The following is a 15,204-nucleotide window of genomic DNA, read 5'->3' as shown; positions in this document are numbered from 1 at the left end:
TGACATCCAGTTGTTAAGTGGTCCGTTCAAATGCCAGTGTTCTGCCTGATTTTAGTGGGACGTTGGCTACCAGTTGTTTGAAATAACACAACTGATTGCTGTTCACCAGCAGCATATAACCTGAATTAATAGTCATTGCATGCTGATAACAGCAAGGACATCGTATTTTATCCTCCTGGGTCAGACTGTGATCAACAACAGCAGCTGTTAGCAAGAATATCAGGTAGACCAGTGTCTTATTTTTACCTGTCACCCACGTTATCCTTGCATGACAAAACTGACAAAAGTAGCAGCAGTAGAACTCAACATGGATGTTGAAAATCAGATTGTGGCATCGTGAGTTACCCACAAGAAGTGAGAGAACAGAGGGAAGTAAAGACATACATATACATCATAAGAGATGAGATCCAAGATATAATACCATTGGATGCTTTTTGAAATCATCCAAGATTTATGCCAAGTAGATCTGAACACAGGTGAGATTTAGACTGTAAAATAGAGAGTCACCCAGTATCAAGAATTGTGGTTAGTACCTAAGGTAAGATTTTCTTTGAAAGGTCTTTAGCAAGATAGCATAAAAAGGTAATATCCGTAGAATGGTCACCTGGGCTTGAATGTTCAGTTCCCTCTTCTCAGTGAAGTTTTTATCAAATCCGTAATCTAATCTGGTCTTCTGAGTGATCGTTTTAAGTTCATTCTTCAGTTTGCCGTCTCAGAAGTTGAATTCTTTATAATCTGTCCCCATTTTACAGATTTTGTAAGAGTTTGTCACTACACCTCTCCTCTCTTTGCAGATTGGAAATGTTCCATTAGCTCAGTAGTCACATCCTTTAGTGATTGTCGTCAGTGACTTGATGATTTCAGCTGACAAGCATCAGATTGCCTTGAGATAGTGACTCAGTGATATTTTGTTAATTACCAGCCTGTTGTTTTTTGGATCCTTTGCTTTCATTTGCCCCATTATGTGTTTCAGTTTTTTCTTTTTCCTACTGTGAGCAGCCTGTCTGGATACATTTACCACCCACTTAGACACAGTAAATCCATAGAATAGACAAAAAGCAAAGGACGTATTAAGATGGCTGAGGAGCTTTATGGTAAAGCTAGGAAATGATGATTACCATGAGCTACTGCAAATGGGCTGGTTAGTTTTGCTTGTGTATTTTGTGTAAACCTCATTTGAGAATAACTGGGAATTGGCAAAGTCTGCTCATCGATAAGTAAGCGCGACTTACTTTTCTCTTGGAATTTCAGGAACTTTTCTTTTTATTTCCTACATACCCTTTGACAACAAGCTTGTATTGGCATTCAATATAACTGATACTTTGCATAATAATAATAATAAAATCTTCTGCCTGATTTGCTTCATTAAGTAAACACTTCAGTTGATAGGGCTTTATTTTACTCTTTTTTCAGTTCTTGTAAGAGTCTATCTGAACTGCTTGAAACAGTTTATTTTCAAATGTAACATCTGAGTACTTGGTATCTTCTCACACTCCTCATTAATGCACTGCCAGTGGGGCACTGCTCTGTAATAGGTACTTTGAGCTTTTTCAGTAATTACTGCATGAAATACTACGTACATGCAGTGAAGACTCTGTTTACTACATGGCATCTCAACAGAGGTTTTGTTAATGCACCATTTCATCTGCGGTTTTGACAGCGTAGCAGAAGAGAACGCTGAAATTTGCCCGTTTCTATTTCTGTGGAAATAGATTTCAGATGATGAGACCAAGCAGCGGGATTCAGAGTAGTTCGTGGAATATGGGGTGTGATTATCTTGAAACGCATTATCCCACTTATAGCTCAGAAATATTTATTTCTAATGGAGATGCAATTGAAAGGGGAAGTGAAATTTTTCTGAATGTTTGCACAAACTTTAGTGTTAAAGGGCTTCTGAAAGCTATTGTTTCAGTTTCAAGTCAGATTAAAAATTACTTATATTTTTTGGAATTACTCTAAAACATTTTCCTGTGGCAATATGAGTTTGAATTTTGAGTCTGAGGACAAAAAAAAAAATAAATGTATCCATCGCTATGTGTTTTCCTAGCACCAAGGAGCTAGAATCATCCACAGAAAAGAAGAGTCCTCACCAAGGAATGCTGGAGGATAGCTGAAACCCTCGGGTTTTCTCTCCTCTGTTATCACAAGGGATAATGGTAGAAATTCTGCTTAGGGGTTTCATCTCCTTTTTGGAAGGAAGAGGACTTTGTAGGGAGATGCAGCTTTCTTGAGCCAGCTGTGGTCGTTATCTCAAGACCAGTGTAATTCACTGTGGGGATGTCTATGTAAAGAGGCTTATATCAAAATAAGAAATAAAGCATTATAGCTATGTGTTGCTGGTGAGAATTAAGTTCCAATTACTCAGCCTTTTTTGTGTGTTCTGTATGTCTTCAGAGCATCTCAATACCTTGTATTTTTCTCATGTGTCATTAGGCAAAGTAGAGCCTAAACAAAAAAAAAAAAGAAGGAAAAAATACTTTTCAGTAGAAGCTTCTGTAGAAGGTTACTCATCATAACGTAGAAATAACCATTGCCCTACTGTCTTTTATTGTTCTCTGATGGGCACTTAAATTTATTTTCACTTGCAGTTTAAGATCTTAAATGTGCCGATGTCTTCCCAACTTGCTGCAAACCACTGGAACCAACAGCAGGCTGAACAGGAGGAGAGAATGCGGATGAAAAAGCTCACTTTGGATATCAACGAACGGCAAGAACAAGAGGACTACCAGGGTAAGAAAATAACCGAGTGCTTCATTTTCATCTTCAGAGGAACTTTCACGGATCTGCAGAAATATCTGTGATAATTAGCAGTAGAAGTTCTGAATATTATTTCGTAATACTTCATGGAAAACTGTACTTCAGCTCTTCATTATATGCACACTTTACTCTATGCTCAAAGATGGTTTCACAGCTCTTCCATGAAAGGGAGCTTTTAAGTGGGTCTCAATAAACTAAACATTTGTTTATTTTGGAAAAGGGGAAGAACTGGGATCACAGCTTCCTTGAAAATAAGCTAACACAAAATTAATCTGATGTTTGTGGCATTGTCTCCATTACTGGAAGAGAATTGAGTTGGATACAAGAGGAATTCAATTCGTGCAATTTAAACTCTGGTTTTTAGATATAAATACGCAAAGGTATTTGGGGTCTTCACATTAAGATGTGCAAATACTTACTGGTAACCTTTGCCTGAAAAATAAGACTGTTAACCTCAGCTGTTCCAGGAGCCCTAAAAATATGGAACATAATATATTAACAAAATGAAAGTTTCCTACAAATTATAGCTTTAAAAAGCAAATTAGATCATGTATAAACCAAGCATTTTGGAACATTGACAAATTGAAATAATTAATACAACAAATCATATATAGTCCCTGAACTAGTGCACTTTTTTTTTCAGACTATTTTCCTAGTAAAGACTAGTAAACAAAGCCAAAACAAATAAAACTGACGGTATTCAGTTCTCGTGTTAATTTTTCCATTTAACATCTCCAAAGTTCCTGCTCTATTTTTTGTTGTGAAGATGCTGCAGTCTGGTGGTAATCACAGTATAAGTAGTTAATTATCAGGAAATCTCATTTAAGCTATTTAGTGAAAGGTCATTATTCATCAAGAAATGGGAAATTTAAATTAAAGCAGCAGATCTAATTATATATATAAAAAAAAACAAAAAACACACCATGGAAACTTCATTCAGGATTTTGATAACACAAGAACTAAGCTTGTAATCCTGAAAAGGAGTATTTTTCCAAAGCAGGTGTCTACAGAGTTGTGAAAAGGATATACAGTATGTTCTTAGTATTAAATGTCATACTCTGCTTAATTTTTTTTTTCCAAGACACTTCCCTCTTGTAAAGTCACCTAATGAAAAAGAAAGAAACAGTAGACTTCAGAATTAGACACTTAAGTGCATTTTCCAGACTTTTTATGGGGTTTCCCTCATTAATGACTCTTCTGATATTTTTCTGGTGGTCAGGGCATTTAGTTTAATAGGATCTGTCTTGTGAATTTGTGGGTATCTTTAAAAATCAGCCTGTTTAATGTAGGATTTTATTGCGAGCAGTTGTGATTCATATTTAAAAGATGATCACATTCATTTCATTTTATGTTCTCATATATTTTCTAGGTGCTGTCTGTAAAGCATTAATTCATGGGAAATAACACTCTAGAAATAGGTTTTGCCATAACTAATACCAGTTTTAAAATTTGATTAATTTTTACTTTGATTCTCTTTTGTAGACCTGGGTAACATGCGAGGTAAAACCAAACTAAAAAGGACATTAATAGATTACACAGGCTAAATAATACTCCTGTTTGGCATTATTTTTAATTACATATAAAATAAATATAAACAACATCCAGCCCGTGGTTCCTTTTGAGGGTTCCTTTTGAGGAGTCAGCTTGCTTCTAACAAGTTGGTACATATATAAACACACTGACATTTAAAACCAACTCTTTCTTTATTTCAAGCTTTGAAGTTACCAAGGGTGGGGGAAAGTCATAATTCCTGGAAGAGTGCCTCAAGGCTGTCCGAACTTTTTCATGTACATTTGTTTTTTTTCCATTTACACAGTTTAGGTAATAAATGAAAACTTAGCTGCAAAGTACTTCAAAGTATTATTAAGTAGTTATTTAATACTAGTTTATGTTTATTCGTATTACACACACTTTAATATGAGGAAGTATTAGGAACTGGGTGATTTTAACTTAGGCTGGTATTTTTGTGTACATTTTTTTCTTCACTAAAACCAGATAGGTGATGTGCTCATCCTAGCTAATACGTTGTGTTCCCTTGCCTTCTCTACCTCCTGTTATCTTCTCAATTACTCAGTTTCTCATGTTACTGACTTATCACAAGCTCCACTATTTTCTTTTACCCACGGTGTGGAAAACAGAAGAGACAGGTACGCACGTGCTGGATGGTTCGGCACTTGCTTCTAGCGCCTGCCTGGCAGTGTACCATCATCTGCTGTTTTCTTCCTGGTCTTGACATTGCCTTGTTAGAGATCTGTCCTGATAAACAGAATTGTTTCTGAAGGATGTAACTTCCTGATGTTTACAAGCAGGGACTATTCAGTGTGTTGAATGGTTTTCTTGGCCTTTTCTGGGTGTTGATAGGGGAACATACAAACACGTGCTTTCTTAACTGTTGACACCAATATTGTATATTAAATCATTCATAGCTTTGCAGTTTCCCAAAGATTGAATGGATAACTCAGAAAATGCATGCAAAGCTTTCAGTAAGTGGTGATAGAATCTCACCAGTCTCCAGTTCTGGCTTGTGCAAGTCTTCCTGAGAGTAGTGGAAGTTTGTTTCTAACAGATGATGGGCATGTGTCTCCAATACCAGCCTGGAGATTAGCAGAGATTACAGAACCAGACAGAGCAGACTTTCAGAGATAAGCTGTTTAGCAGCTCGTTCTACCTTTCCCCTTCAGCTATTCCATCTGTTTGCTGAGCAGGGTAGATTCTTGCACAGGTGGACTGTCAGAACTGCTTGCCGTCTGATGTGCTGATGTATGGACAGAGGGTATGTGGAGGTTCTTGTGATGTGTTTGTAATTGCATCAGGTACTTCAGGACCATTAGCTTAGTCTAGTAAAGACCTTTTTTTTTTTTTTTTATCACAACAAAATGAAGTGAAGCTTTACCAAATGCCAAAACATCATGCTTCTACTTAAGCTGTCCAAAAGCCTGGATGTCCAGTGCTCAACTGGTAACTGCAGGCTTCTCTCAGCATCTACCTATTTCTTCCTTCTGATCACAAAAAGCAAAATTCCATCCCAAAGACAGCTGGTGTAATGTAGGTCAGCTGAGTCACCCTCTTCAGGTCTGTCTCCTCTGTAAAAGGATTCTATTAGGACTAGTTTAGACAAATACCTGACTTACGGATGCTAATTTAGGAGAAGTTTCTCACAGCGTCTTCACTTGGCAGCAGCATTGTCCAGTTGTTTCCATTGCAGGGCAGTTTTATGTTAAGGCTTCTCACAGTGTTGTGAACCTTTGTCCCTCATCATTGATTCAGTCAGTGGTGGCTGCATTCGGAAGGAAAAGGTCACAGCTCCCTCCTTAAGCACCTGTGATGAAAATCATGGCTGGCAGTTCCTTCTGTAAGAACATCTGGAAACACAAGTTCATGTCGTGGGGTAGTGTGGATTTGTCAAAGCTGTCTGTGCAATTTCAGTAATTAAAAAAAAAAAAAAAAGAGCTGCTCTGGAATAACATGAGAAGTCTTAACTGTAAAGCAAAAAAAGTGTAAATAATGTTTTTTTCTACTTTGTAGCAGTGAAATGTGATTGTGTAAATTCCTCTTTAAAAAGATACATAACAAATGTAGTTAACTTTCTTTCCATATGACATTACAGAAATGTTGCAGTCTCTGGCACAGCGTCCAGCTCCAGCAAATACAAATCGTGAACGGCGTCCTCGTTACCAGCATCCGAAGGGAGCACCTAATGCAGATCTAATCTTTAAAACTGGTGGGAGGTAGGACAATCTTCCTCTAAATGTGGTAATTCTGGTTCTAGGCAAGTAATTACCTTCATAATTGAGGCAGATAATGATCTGCATAATGTGAGTAGATTTGTTGGTTTCCTTTCTAAAGCATTCTCTGAAAATACTGAGCGGTGTTTTGTGCTTCTAACATGGTGTCTGTGAATGTATCCTTGACAGAGCTGGCAAGCCAGAGGATTATTTCATTCAGTAGTCACTATGCAGCTTTAATATATCTCCGTGCCTTCTCTCACTCAGATTAAGCTTGAGAAAAACTAGCAAATTAACGTTGCAGCACAGATTTGAATAGGCAGAAGTTCAGGTGAAATGCAGTGTTTTCATGTTCCTCTTTGGAAAAAATAATCTTGGAGGTAGGTAGATGAGAGCAATAATGGGAAGGGACATTTACTAAGTGGTCTGTGTTTGTCAACTAGAAATAAGTTCATGTACTGTACTGTGTTAAAGTGATATTGCCAACCTCCTTCTGGTACATTATTGTAAGCATTTTTGTAGCTTTCTGATCTCTTGTTCCAACAAGCCCTTACACAGAAACTGTTTGTATAAAAAAAAAAATTATCTTTCTTTGAAAAAATACTGCATTTTAACTTTTATGAAGTACTAAATGTAATTGAGTAGAATGATTAATGTTATCCATTTAGTTTTTCTTTTTACTGTGGCCTAATTCTGTCATAGAAACAAAATCTGTTCAGTTACACTGAATTGCCATCACACCTGCAATTGTTTTATGAGTAACTATGCAGTCTTCTCTTGCAGGTCTTTCAGTTATCTGTCACAAATACCTTGTAGCCTGTGTGAGGACGAGTACACTGAAGTTCTTTAAATATAGGGACCAGATCAGCAAATATGATACTCCTAGTTTTATGTGTGTGTGTGTATATATATAAAATTTACCAGGACAATAGTTCTTTTCAAAGGCTTTTGTTTTCAAATATTTTAGGGAAAACATAATTTAGGAAAACATAATTTAGGATTTCACTGTAAACTAGGTCAGGCATTGTCCAGAGAACAGTTTAAGCAGTGTTTCCTTGTTCAAATGTCTGTGCCGTGTGCTTGAAATTCTGATATAGTTTTGTCTTACGTAACTTATTCTTTGTTCCTTCTAATCTATAAGCTCCTTAGAGCAGAGACCAGGAAGTTAGTTTTAGTGGGCATATTTTATTTGCTGCATGGTGTAGTGCTCAGGCTTGCAGTCATGCATTGGTTGAGCCATCCTAGCCTGTAGTAAGGAAATCTTTTCTTTTTTTTAACCTGCAGTGAAGGATACTTAAGCAGAGTTTAATTTATTGAAGACTGGGTCTACCCTTGGCTTACTACCACTAGTACAGGCTTTGTGTCACTTATGCTTTTAAGAGTTTCAGATTTATGGGATATATTCAAGATTGTCTTCTGACTTTGACAGGTGAATTGCGTTATTCCTGTCTAGACTACCCTCGCTTTCTAGTCAAGACTACCCCACAAGTTCCCGTGAGGACACTAGAGTATCTTGATACTTGTTGAGAGCAAAATTTTCACACTGAGCTTTTCATTTTAGCATCTGTTTGAAGAAATCTTCACTCTTCTATATGCTAGAACCAGTATGTGTAAGAGTCTATAATAGAGGTAGGTGGACAGTTGGACTGGATGATTTTAGGGACTAGGTGATCTTAGAGGTCTTTTCCAACCTTAATTAACTATGAACTACAGATTTGTTTACGTGATGAATGAGCTAGTTCTGGTTGTTTCTTTGTGTATAAAGACAGATCAGTTATTTTCTTGTAATAGTAACTCTCAACTTGCTGAAAATAATCGTGTCTGTTCCCTTCTTTAAGATATGCAACTTTTTATTCTACATTTCCTCAGGTTAGGGATGATCTGAGCAAGCAAATCTCTTCATTGATTCCATTTTAAACTACAATCTGGCAGGTTCTGAAAGTTAATATCAGGATGAGCAGTTTCTTGCATTTTTGGGTAGTGTTAAGAGCAGAAAAATTGATTTTGTGTTTTACCTTTACATAGACAACTGGATCTGGCTTTGCAGTTAGCCCTACTTTTATAAAATCATAGTAGCAGGAGTTCAGGCTAAATGACCTCCAGAGGGCCCTTTGAACCTAAAATTTTCTGTGATTCTATTTTGGTCTAGCAGGGTCCTAAATAAATAAATCTAAAAATCATAGGTAACTCACACCAACCTTCCACCCACACGTTTGGCAATCATTTCACCTGTGATAACAGCACAGTAAATGGAAGAATGAATTAGTGGCAGTGGCTGTAATGCATGAATCACTTAACAGGAAAAATCTTTTGTAGTGGTTACTCTTATTTTTTAATGTTCTGTTCCTGTGTTGAATTAAATGCAATGAGACTTTCAGCTTTTGTCAGATTTCTTACTGTTAGTTAGTGTGTGCGAAGTGCTGCATCAAAAATTAGTTTCTTGTTCTTTATTTGTAAACACCTGCTTGTATAACTTCAAGTTAAGACATGCTGATCCTGCAGAGAGAGGATTTTTGGGGGGACTCGAACTTTTAAGGCTGACTGGCCTTGAAGGTAACTTACTCTAACACCATTAAAAGCAGAGCTCCTTGACTTGCTTAAGCAGCACTCAGTGCAGTTTAACAACTCTCACTCTTGCCTCCAGTTGTTTAGCCTTACAAGAAGACTTTAGTTATCAAACTGTTAAACTGGAACTTCAGGAAACACAAAATCTACAAAAGTAATCTTTTATGATGATGTTATCAGGAAAATAATCTTTTACGGTCTTGGAGAACAGCCCCTCTCTTCACTAGAAAGCGCCTTTCTTATCTTTAAAGAGGATCAAGATCCATTAAATGGCTTGCTCATAAAATGAAATATAAATAACTACATTTTATGAAATCTGTTTAAAAGCATACGTTATCAAGAAAGGAAAAAAAGAATTACACTGAGAACTTTGAGTGTACAGAAGTAAGCTTTACCAAGGAGGTTTTTAACTTTAATAAGACTAATTAAGTCTAGTCTTACTAAAACTAGTAACTTCAAAACTCCCTGCTGTTTTGAAAGCATAGTACAGAAAGAAGACCTGTTGCTGTGAACAGGTCCACTGAGATGCGTGCGTAAGCCGACAAACTAAATCATGGTTAAGTTAGTTGATAATTTCAGCTCAGCTATTTGCATCTGACTCTTAGTGCTCTTGAACCCACTTAATGAAGAAATACGAAGCATGAAGGTAATAACAGGATGCTAGGATTTTATTAGCTAAATATTCCCATAATAGTATTTTATTAATGCTGAAAAATCAGAGTATGGATAATAGGGCAGAATGTGAATTGAACATCATGTTTTGGTGTTACAGCTGCTGCACAAGAATACTTGATGCATCACCCACCATATATCTGATGTATTGACCAATGCTGTATTTTGAAGCTTTCAGTTCACTTAGTGAAATACCAGAAGTCATGGGCAGCCGAGATCTGATTGCTCATATTCTGTTAGCCTCAGTCTAGCTGATTGTCGTTTTCTTGGACTAGACAAACCCTTGGTGTTGGTGTGTCACTGTCTTGAGAACTGACACACATATTCCCTGTTTCATCATGCTGCTTAGTTGTCATTTTCAATGGGTTCTTGTATTCGTTTTCAAAATATGGGAAGATCACCATAGCAGTAGTATTTTACTCTTGGTTCAGAATTTTTTGCTGTAAAATTATTCCCATCTTCACATTCAAGTTATCATAAAAATTAAGATATTCGGTCCTCAATTTAATTGTGTGCTGGCTCAGTTCACCCAGTTCTTTGCCATCTTTTCCACCAGCAGTTTAATCTTGTCCCTTTCTCAGTTGTCATTTTTAATCCTGCATTACATCCTTTTCCCTACTACATACACTCACCACTGTAACCTTCCAGGAAAGCCATCCAGAGAAATGCAGACCTCCTTTTTTAGCTGTCTTAAGGGAGGAAGGCCCAGGGTAGGTTGGAGGTTGTGTCCTAATTCCTGGAGCTCCTTTTGTCAAACTGCACTGGGACATGAGGGATAAACACCTCCGGATCTGGCTTTTCTCTGCTTTGTTAATATGATACTTGCTGGGCTCTGCAAATACGGATTTGGTGTCTAGGCTAGACTCGATGTGAAGTTTAGAGGGAAAGGAAGACAAGATTTTATTTACAAATTACCCATTTTTTGAGAATATTTTATTAAAAAAAACTGGCATACTACTTAAAAAGAAAAATAAACCCTCAAAAAAAAGTTCTGTGGACTTCTGGAAGCTACCAATCTTCAAAACGCCTTCCCAGTTTGTGTGCTATGACTTGGATTTTATATGGGAGTATTTTATTGTTTGAAGAGACATGGAAATAGGGCTGGTCCAGAGAGCGTATTCTCACACAGGTAAATTGATAGCAGCTATGTAAAATCCAGTGCTCTTCTTCAATACACTATGGCTAGGTTAACGTTCTGCATTGTGGCATTTCAGTTTTGCTGTTGAGAGCTCTTACTCCTTCCAGCAATGGTAACATGCTTGGACTCGGTCAAATGCACATCTGCTGAAATTTCTCTCCATTCCACATTACAGTACGATATGTTTTTAATCTGTTATTGCATTCATTATCCTGGAATCAAGTCCCCTCAGTCTGTGCATCTTCCCTGCTAAAGCTTGTGTAACTGAAAACAAAAAAGCATGTTCAACAGAATAAGGCACACAAAGAAAAGAACTGTTCCTGGAAAAAAACATTGTTTAAAATGGAAAAAAGTAGCTTTCAGGTGTTCATTGTATCTTTTTGATGTTGTTGGGTTTGGTTAATGTGATGGAGAGGGACCAGGCAGCACCAGAGCTGAAAGTGGCCATAGAAAGCAGAGCAGCAAGTGAGTTTTGAGAGGGGTTTGGAGGAGAAGGGAGGTGCCTGAAGTCTGTGAAGAAATGCGTGACTCCAGAAATACACAGAGCGGTCTGGGTTGCTGGGGGACATAAAGGGATTAGGGAGTAGCGTGCAGCTTAATCTCAAGCACCTCACATGATAAAAAGTAGGAGGATTTTTCTTGTATGTCATCTTGTGATGTCAATGTACAGAAGGAACCTGATTTCCAAGTCATGTGTGTATTATTATTTCCTCACCTGTAGGAGTGGTGTAGTGTTTCTGAACACTTTTACAAATTCCAATGTTCTACTCCAGGCATGGCTAAATAAATGGTTTTCTCTCCTGTGGAGAATGTAGCCAGTATTAATGCTTACGTGATGCAGTTGAGAAGATGGCTGTAGGGTTGTTACACCAACTGATAACTGTGTTGGTAGCAGGGAAGGGAGGGAGGTGGGGGGAGTTTGCAAAATCACACTTCTGCAGCCTCTGGTTCAAGCTGTTTTTAATTACAGCTTTTTTTTAGAGTTTGACCTTGTCAAACATAGGTCTGGATCAAGGTTTTTTGAACAGAAGAAGGGGTCACTTTACTGCTTATTGTCAAAATTACTTGGCAAATGCATAGTTTTTCTGTCTTTAAAAGTCAATCATGATGATTTTTTTTTTAACTGAACTTTTAGCTGTTTTGTGCTGTTTACTGGTTTGAAATGTCCCTTGAAATACCTGTTTGTAGAAATACTGCTCAGGCTTACCAGCAGCATCGTGCCCTAATCCTCTGAAACACAACTTGCTCTGCCTTATCTACCACCAGCATGCCACGGCAGCTGCTGTTTGGGATGAAAGTAACTTCTGCTAGGTTAGATGCACGCAGCTAGTTGTAACGCTTCTCCTCCCCTCCACATCAACAGAAAATAACCGTGTTTTTAGGGGAGATGGGGAGATAAAAGCAGAACTCTGCAACGCGCTGATGCTTGAAGTTTTTTCGCAGCTGGAGCGTTCATCAAGTTAAATCTTATTAAAACTGAAGTTCCTTGCTTTGCAGCCACGCAGCCAATGGTACTGATGATTTGAGTGCACCAAAAAAGAGTTAGAATATTCTGTTACCTAATGCTAAGGCTTAAAACAAACAAAAAAAGCAAAAGCACAGTAAGTTCTACAGGTGCATCAGCTCAGTACCTCCTGACGAAAACACTGTGTATTTAAACAAAACACAGGAATGCTGAATTACTGAGAGGTTGAATAACAAAACACTGCAGGATATGAGAGTACTGAATCACCGTGGATGCTTCTGTTCTGAGAAATGCAGAAAGCCCTATGGCTAGTTTTACCTGCCTGCAACATTTTTCTCGCAAGATTTCCAATAAAAGCGAGTTTTACATTAACTTACTGTTTAGCAAATGCTCGAGGTTTATGCATTAACATAAAGAATATGACCTGTTTCATTTACGTGGTAAAAGACCTGGGTGTGGAGCCCAGGAACTTCCTTGGGATTGTAAATATTGTCAGAGTTTCACTTTGTTTTGCGCTACTAAATTTTATAGCCTAGAAATCAACAAAAACCACTCCAGCACAGCTGTTGGTTCTGGAATCCAGGGTTAGTGACACAAGATTGGTGCTACTTCTAGATTTCCTGGTCGTGGATCACATTTCTGCAAATTGGTGTGATCTTTCAATGCATTTTTACACTCTTAAGAGAATAAAATGTGGCTGTTCTTTCATCACCAAAGAATGATCAAAGGCTTCAGTACTCTCTAAAAATGTTGTAAGCAACTACCTGGCTCTAGGAAGCCCTCTCTAACGCTTCTGCAGTACTCCTAAAAGTGAAGAAATTGTGCACAAAAATGAAAACTGCCTAAAATAACATGCATTTCTGTAAATTCACAGATCAGCTGTGCATTTCAGTAACCTAGCACCTTGCCTGGTAGGGAAAGGCAGCTGTCTCTGATCAACTTTAGATTGATCTGCTGCAGTTGTGTAGGGGGCTTGTTGTTCCTGATACAGAGGTCTGCTGTCTCTTGTCCAGCATGGTCTCATTTTAAAATGTGCATGGCTAATAGAAATGTGTAACCTCCAAGTGCTGAAGATAAAGGCAGATCAAAATCACCGACAGATTCAGGTGGTTGCTAACCTGGAGAGGATTGGATATTTCTTACTGAACCATTTCTTTTTTCCTTTCTTTTCCTAGGAGACGTTGATCCAGCAGCAAGTGTCATTTCATTAGGTCCTGTATCTCTGATGTTGTGGATAGTGGAGTCCTCCAGCAATTAAATGAGAGCAGTGGACACATCTCAGCATGTCAGCCTAGAGCGTTCAGAACCGAAACCTGGGACAGGCTGGGGCCGTGGGGCAGAAACAGCAGCCTCCTCTCTTTCCCCCCAAAACCCGCACAGAACAAGTGGAAGCTTCCAGTCATGGCCTGCCAAAAAAAAACACAAAACACAAAGCTTTTTGTAATGGGAACCATGTGAGGGTTAATCTTCTCATACGAGCAGAAGCAAACGAATGAGATGGTTAACTTGACCGGGGAGCAGCTCAGAGGAAACAAGAGATCAACCTGAAATTCAGACGGATTCCACAGGAGTGGAAAAGGTCTTGGTGGCGCCCAGTAAGTGGGAAAGCAAAGCTGCACGCTTGGTGCGAGCTGCGTTATCTCCGGGTCGAGCACTTGGCGTCGGAAGGGTGTTCATTGGGGGCTGCGAATCTACAGTAGGAAAACGTAGAGCAAACGGTGAAACGGGAAAGAAAACCCTGACGTGGGGGAACGTCTCAGCCATCAGATGCTCCTCCCGACCTGCTGGTGAAGGAGTAGCCTTCTGCTGCCAGACAAGCGAGAAAGAAGGGGTTGGGGAGCGGGAAGGGGTGATAAAAAAACAAAACTTTAGAGCCAAGGAGGTAAAATGTCTGTTAAGGTTTAAAATAGAATGTGAAGTGGATTAACACAGGGTGTTGACTCATACTGCTTGGAACAGCCTGACACCAGCCTAAGGACAGGGATATAGTTGAGCCCATTGTATGTATCATTGAAAACCAAAATGTGCCAGTCAGCATAACAGGGGGATGTCAAGGAGCGGATCCAAATATTTTGTTGATCTTCATGGGTTGATAAGCCTCTGTGTCTATTGAAACAAACAAAAGTTGAAAAAAAAATATTAAATACATCTGGAAACAAGTAGAATTTTTATTTTTTTCTAAGTAGAAATGAGGTTTCTTGGTCTGTTTCTGACAATCTGTTATTTATTAGCATAGATTTTTGTTTGCTTTCAGGTAGAAGTAGTTAATTCAGTTAAGGAGCTCATCTGTATGTTACTAATTCTTTTTTTTCTAGCTCTTTTAAAATTCTTTCTACCACTGTTTTTTGGTTTCTGCATGTAGGAAGAGAGACTTGTAAAATTGTAACATTTCATACAGAAATGCCGCCCGATCTTCACCAGCTTCAGAAATCTGACCTTTGCCAATGCTGCAATAAAGTGTTGTAATTTAGAATTGGTGTCCGACTCGTTACGTTGCCTTTGTTCTTCTAAAATAATGCTTCGAGGAGTTCATGGTGTATCTCGGGGCTGTACCTCGGGCTGTACCTTATACAGGTAATTCAGCAGTTGGCGCTGTACCAAAGCAAGAGGATTCCTGCCTCGAAAAGCACTCCTGAAACAGATTTGCCTGCTTGGTAAGGAAACAGACTTCTTGCTTGGTAAGAGCTGCGGGACTTTCTTGCTGGGTAGCAAGGAGCTGTGAAACTGAGGTCTTCTGTAACATAACTTCTGTTGTTGTACGCAGATGGCGGCTTTGAAGGAGATGGCTCCACTGCTGGCTCACCTACAGCAGCCGGTTGTTGCCCTCTTGGGGTCCTGCAGCTCCACAGTGAACCACACCAGAAGACTGACCCGTGTTAGGT

General features: G+C 38.6%; 1 protein-coding gene across 4 annotated transcripts in view; it reads left to right on the top strand.

The window, feature by feature from the left end:
• Positions 1-14,795, top strand: part of UPF2 (UPF2 regulator of nonsense mediated mRNA decay) — a 61,815-nt gene extending 47,020 nt beyond the window's left edge. For 2 of the 4 annotated variants that reach the window (XM_027460618.3, XM_021270953.4), the window contains 3 exons: positions 2,589-2,730; positions 6,365-6,485; positions 13,498-14,795. In XM_027460618.3, the coding sequence (XP_027316419.1) occupies positions 2,589-2,730; positions 6,365-6,485; positions 13,498-13,507 (273 nt within the window). In that variant the 3' untranslated portion in view covers positions 13,508-14,795. Of the gene's footprint in view, positions 1-2,588; positions 2,731-6,364; positions 6,490-13,497 lie in introns of those variants that run through there. The other 2 variants (XM_021270964.4, XM_021270952.4) reach the window with 1 other exon arrangement.
• Positions 14,796-15,204: the final 409 nt, after the last annotated feature.

The sequence above is a fragment of the Anas platyrhynchos genome, chromosome 1 (genome assembly GCF_047663525.1).
Source record: "Anas platyrhynchos isolate ZD024472 breed Pekin duck chromosome 1, IASCAAS_PekinDuck_T2T, whole genome shotgun sequence".
In the NCBI taxonomy this organism is placed as follows: Eukaryota; Metazoa; Chordata; class Aves; order Anseriformes; family Anatidae; genus Anas; species Anas platyrhynchos.
The sequence above is the reverse complement of the archived record's forward strand: the minus strand, read 5'-3'. Positions and strand labels throughout refer to the sequence as shown.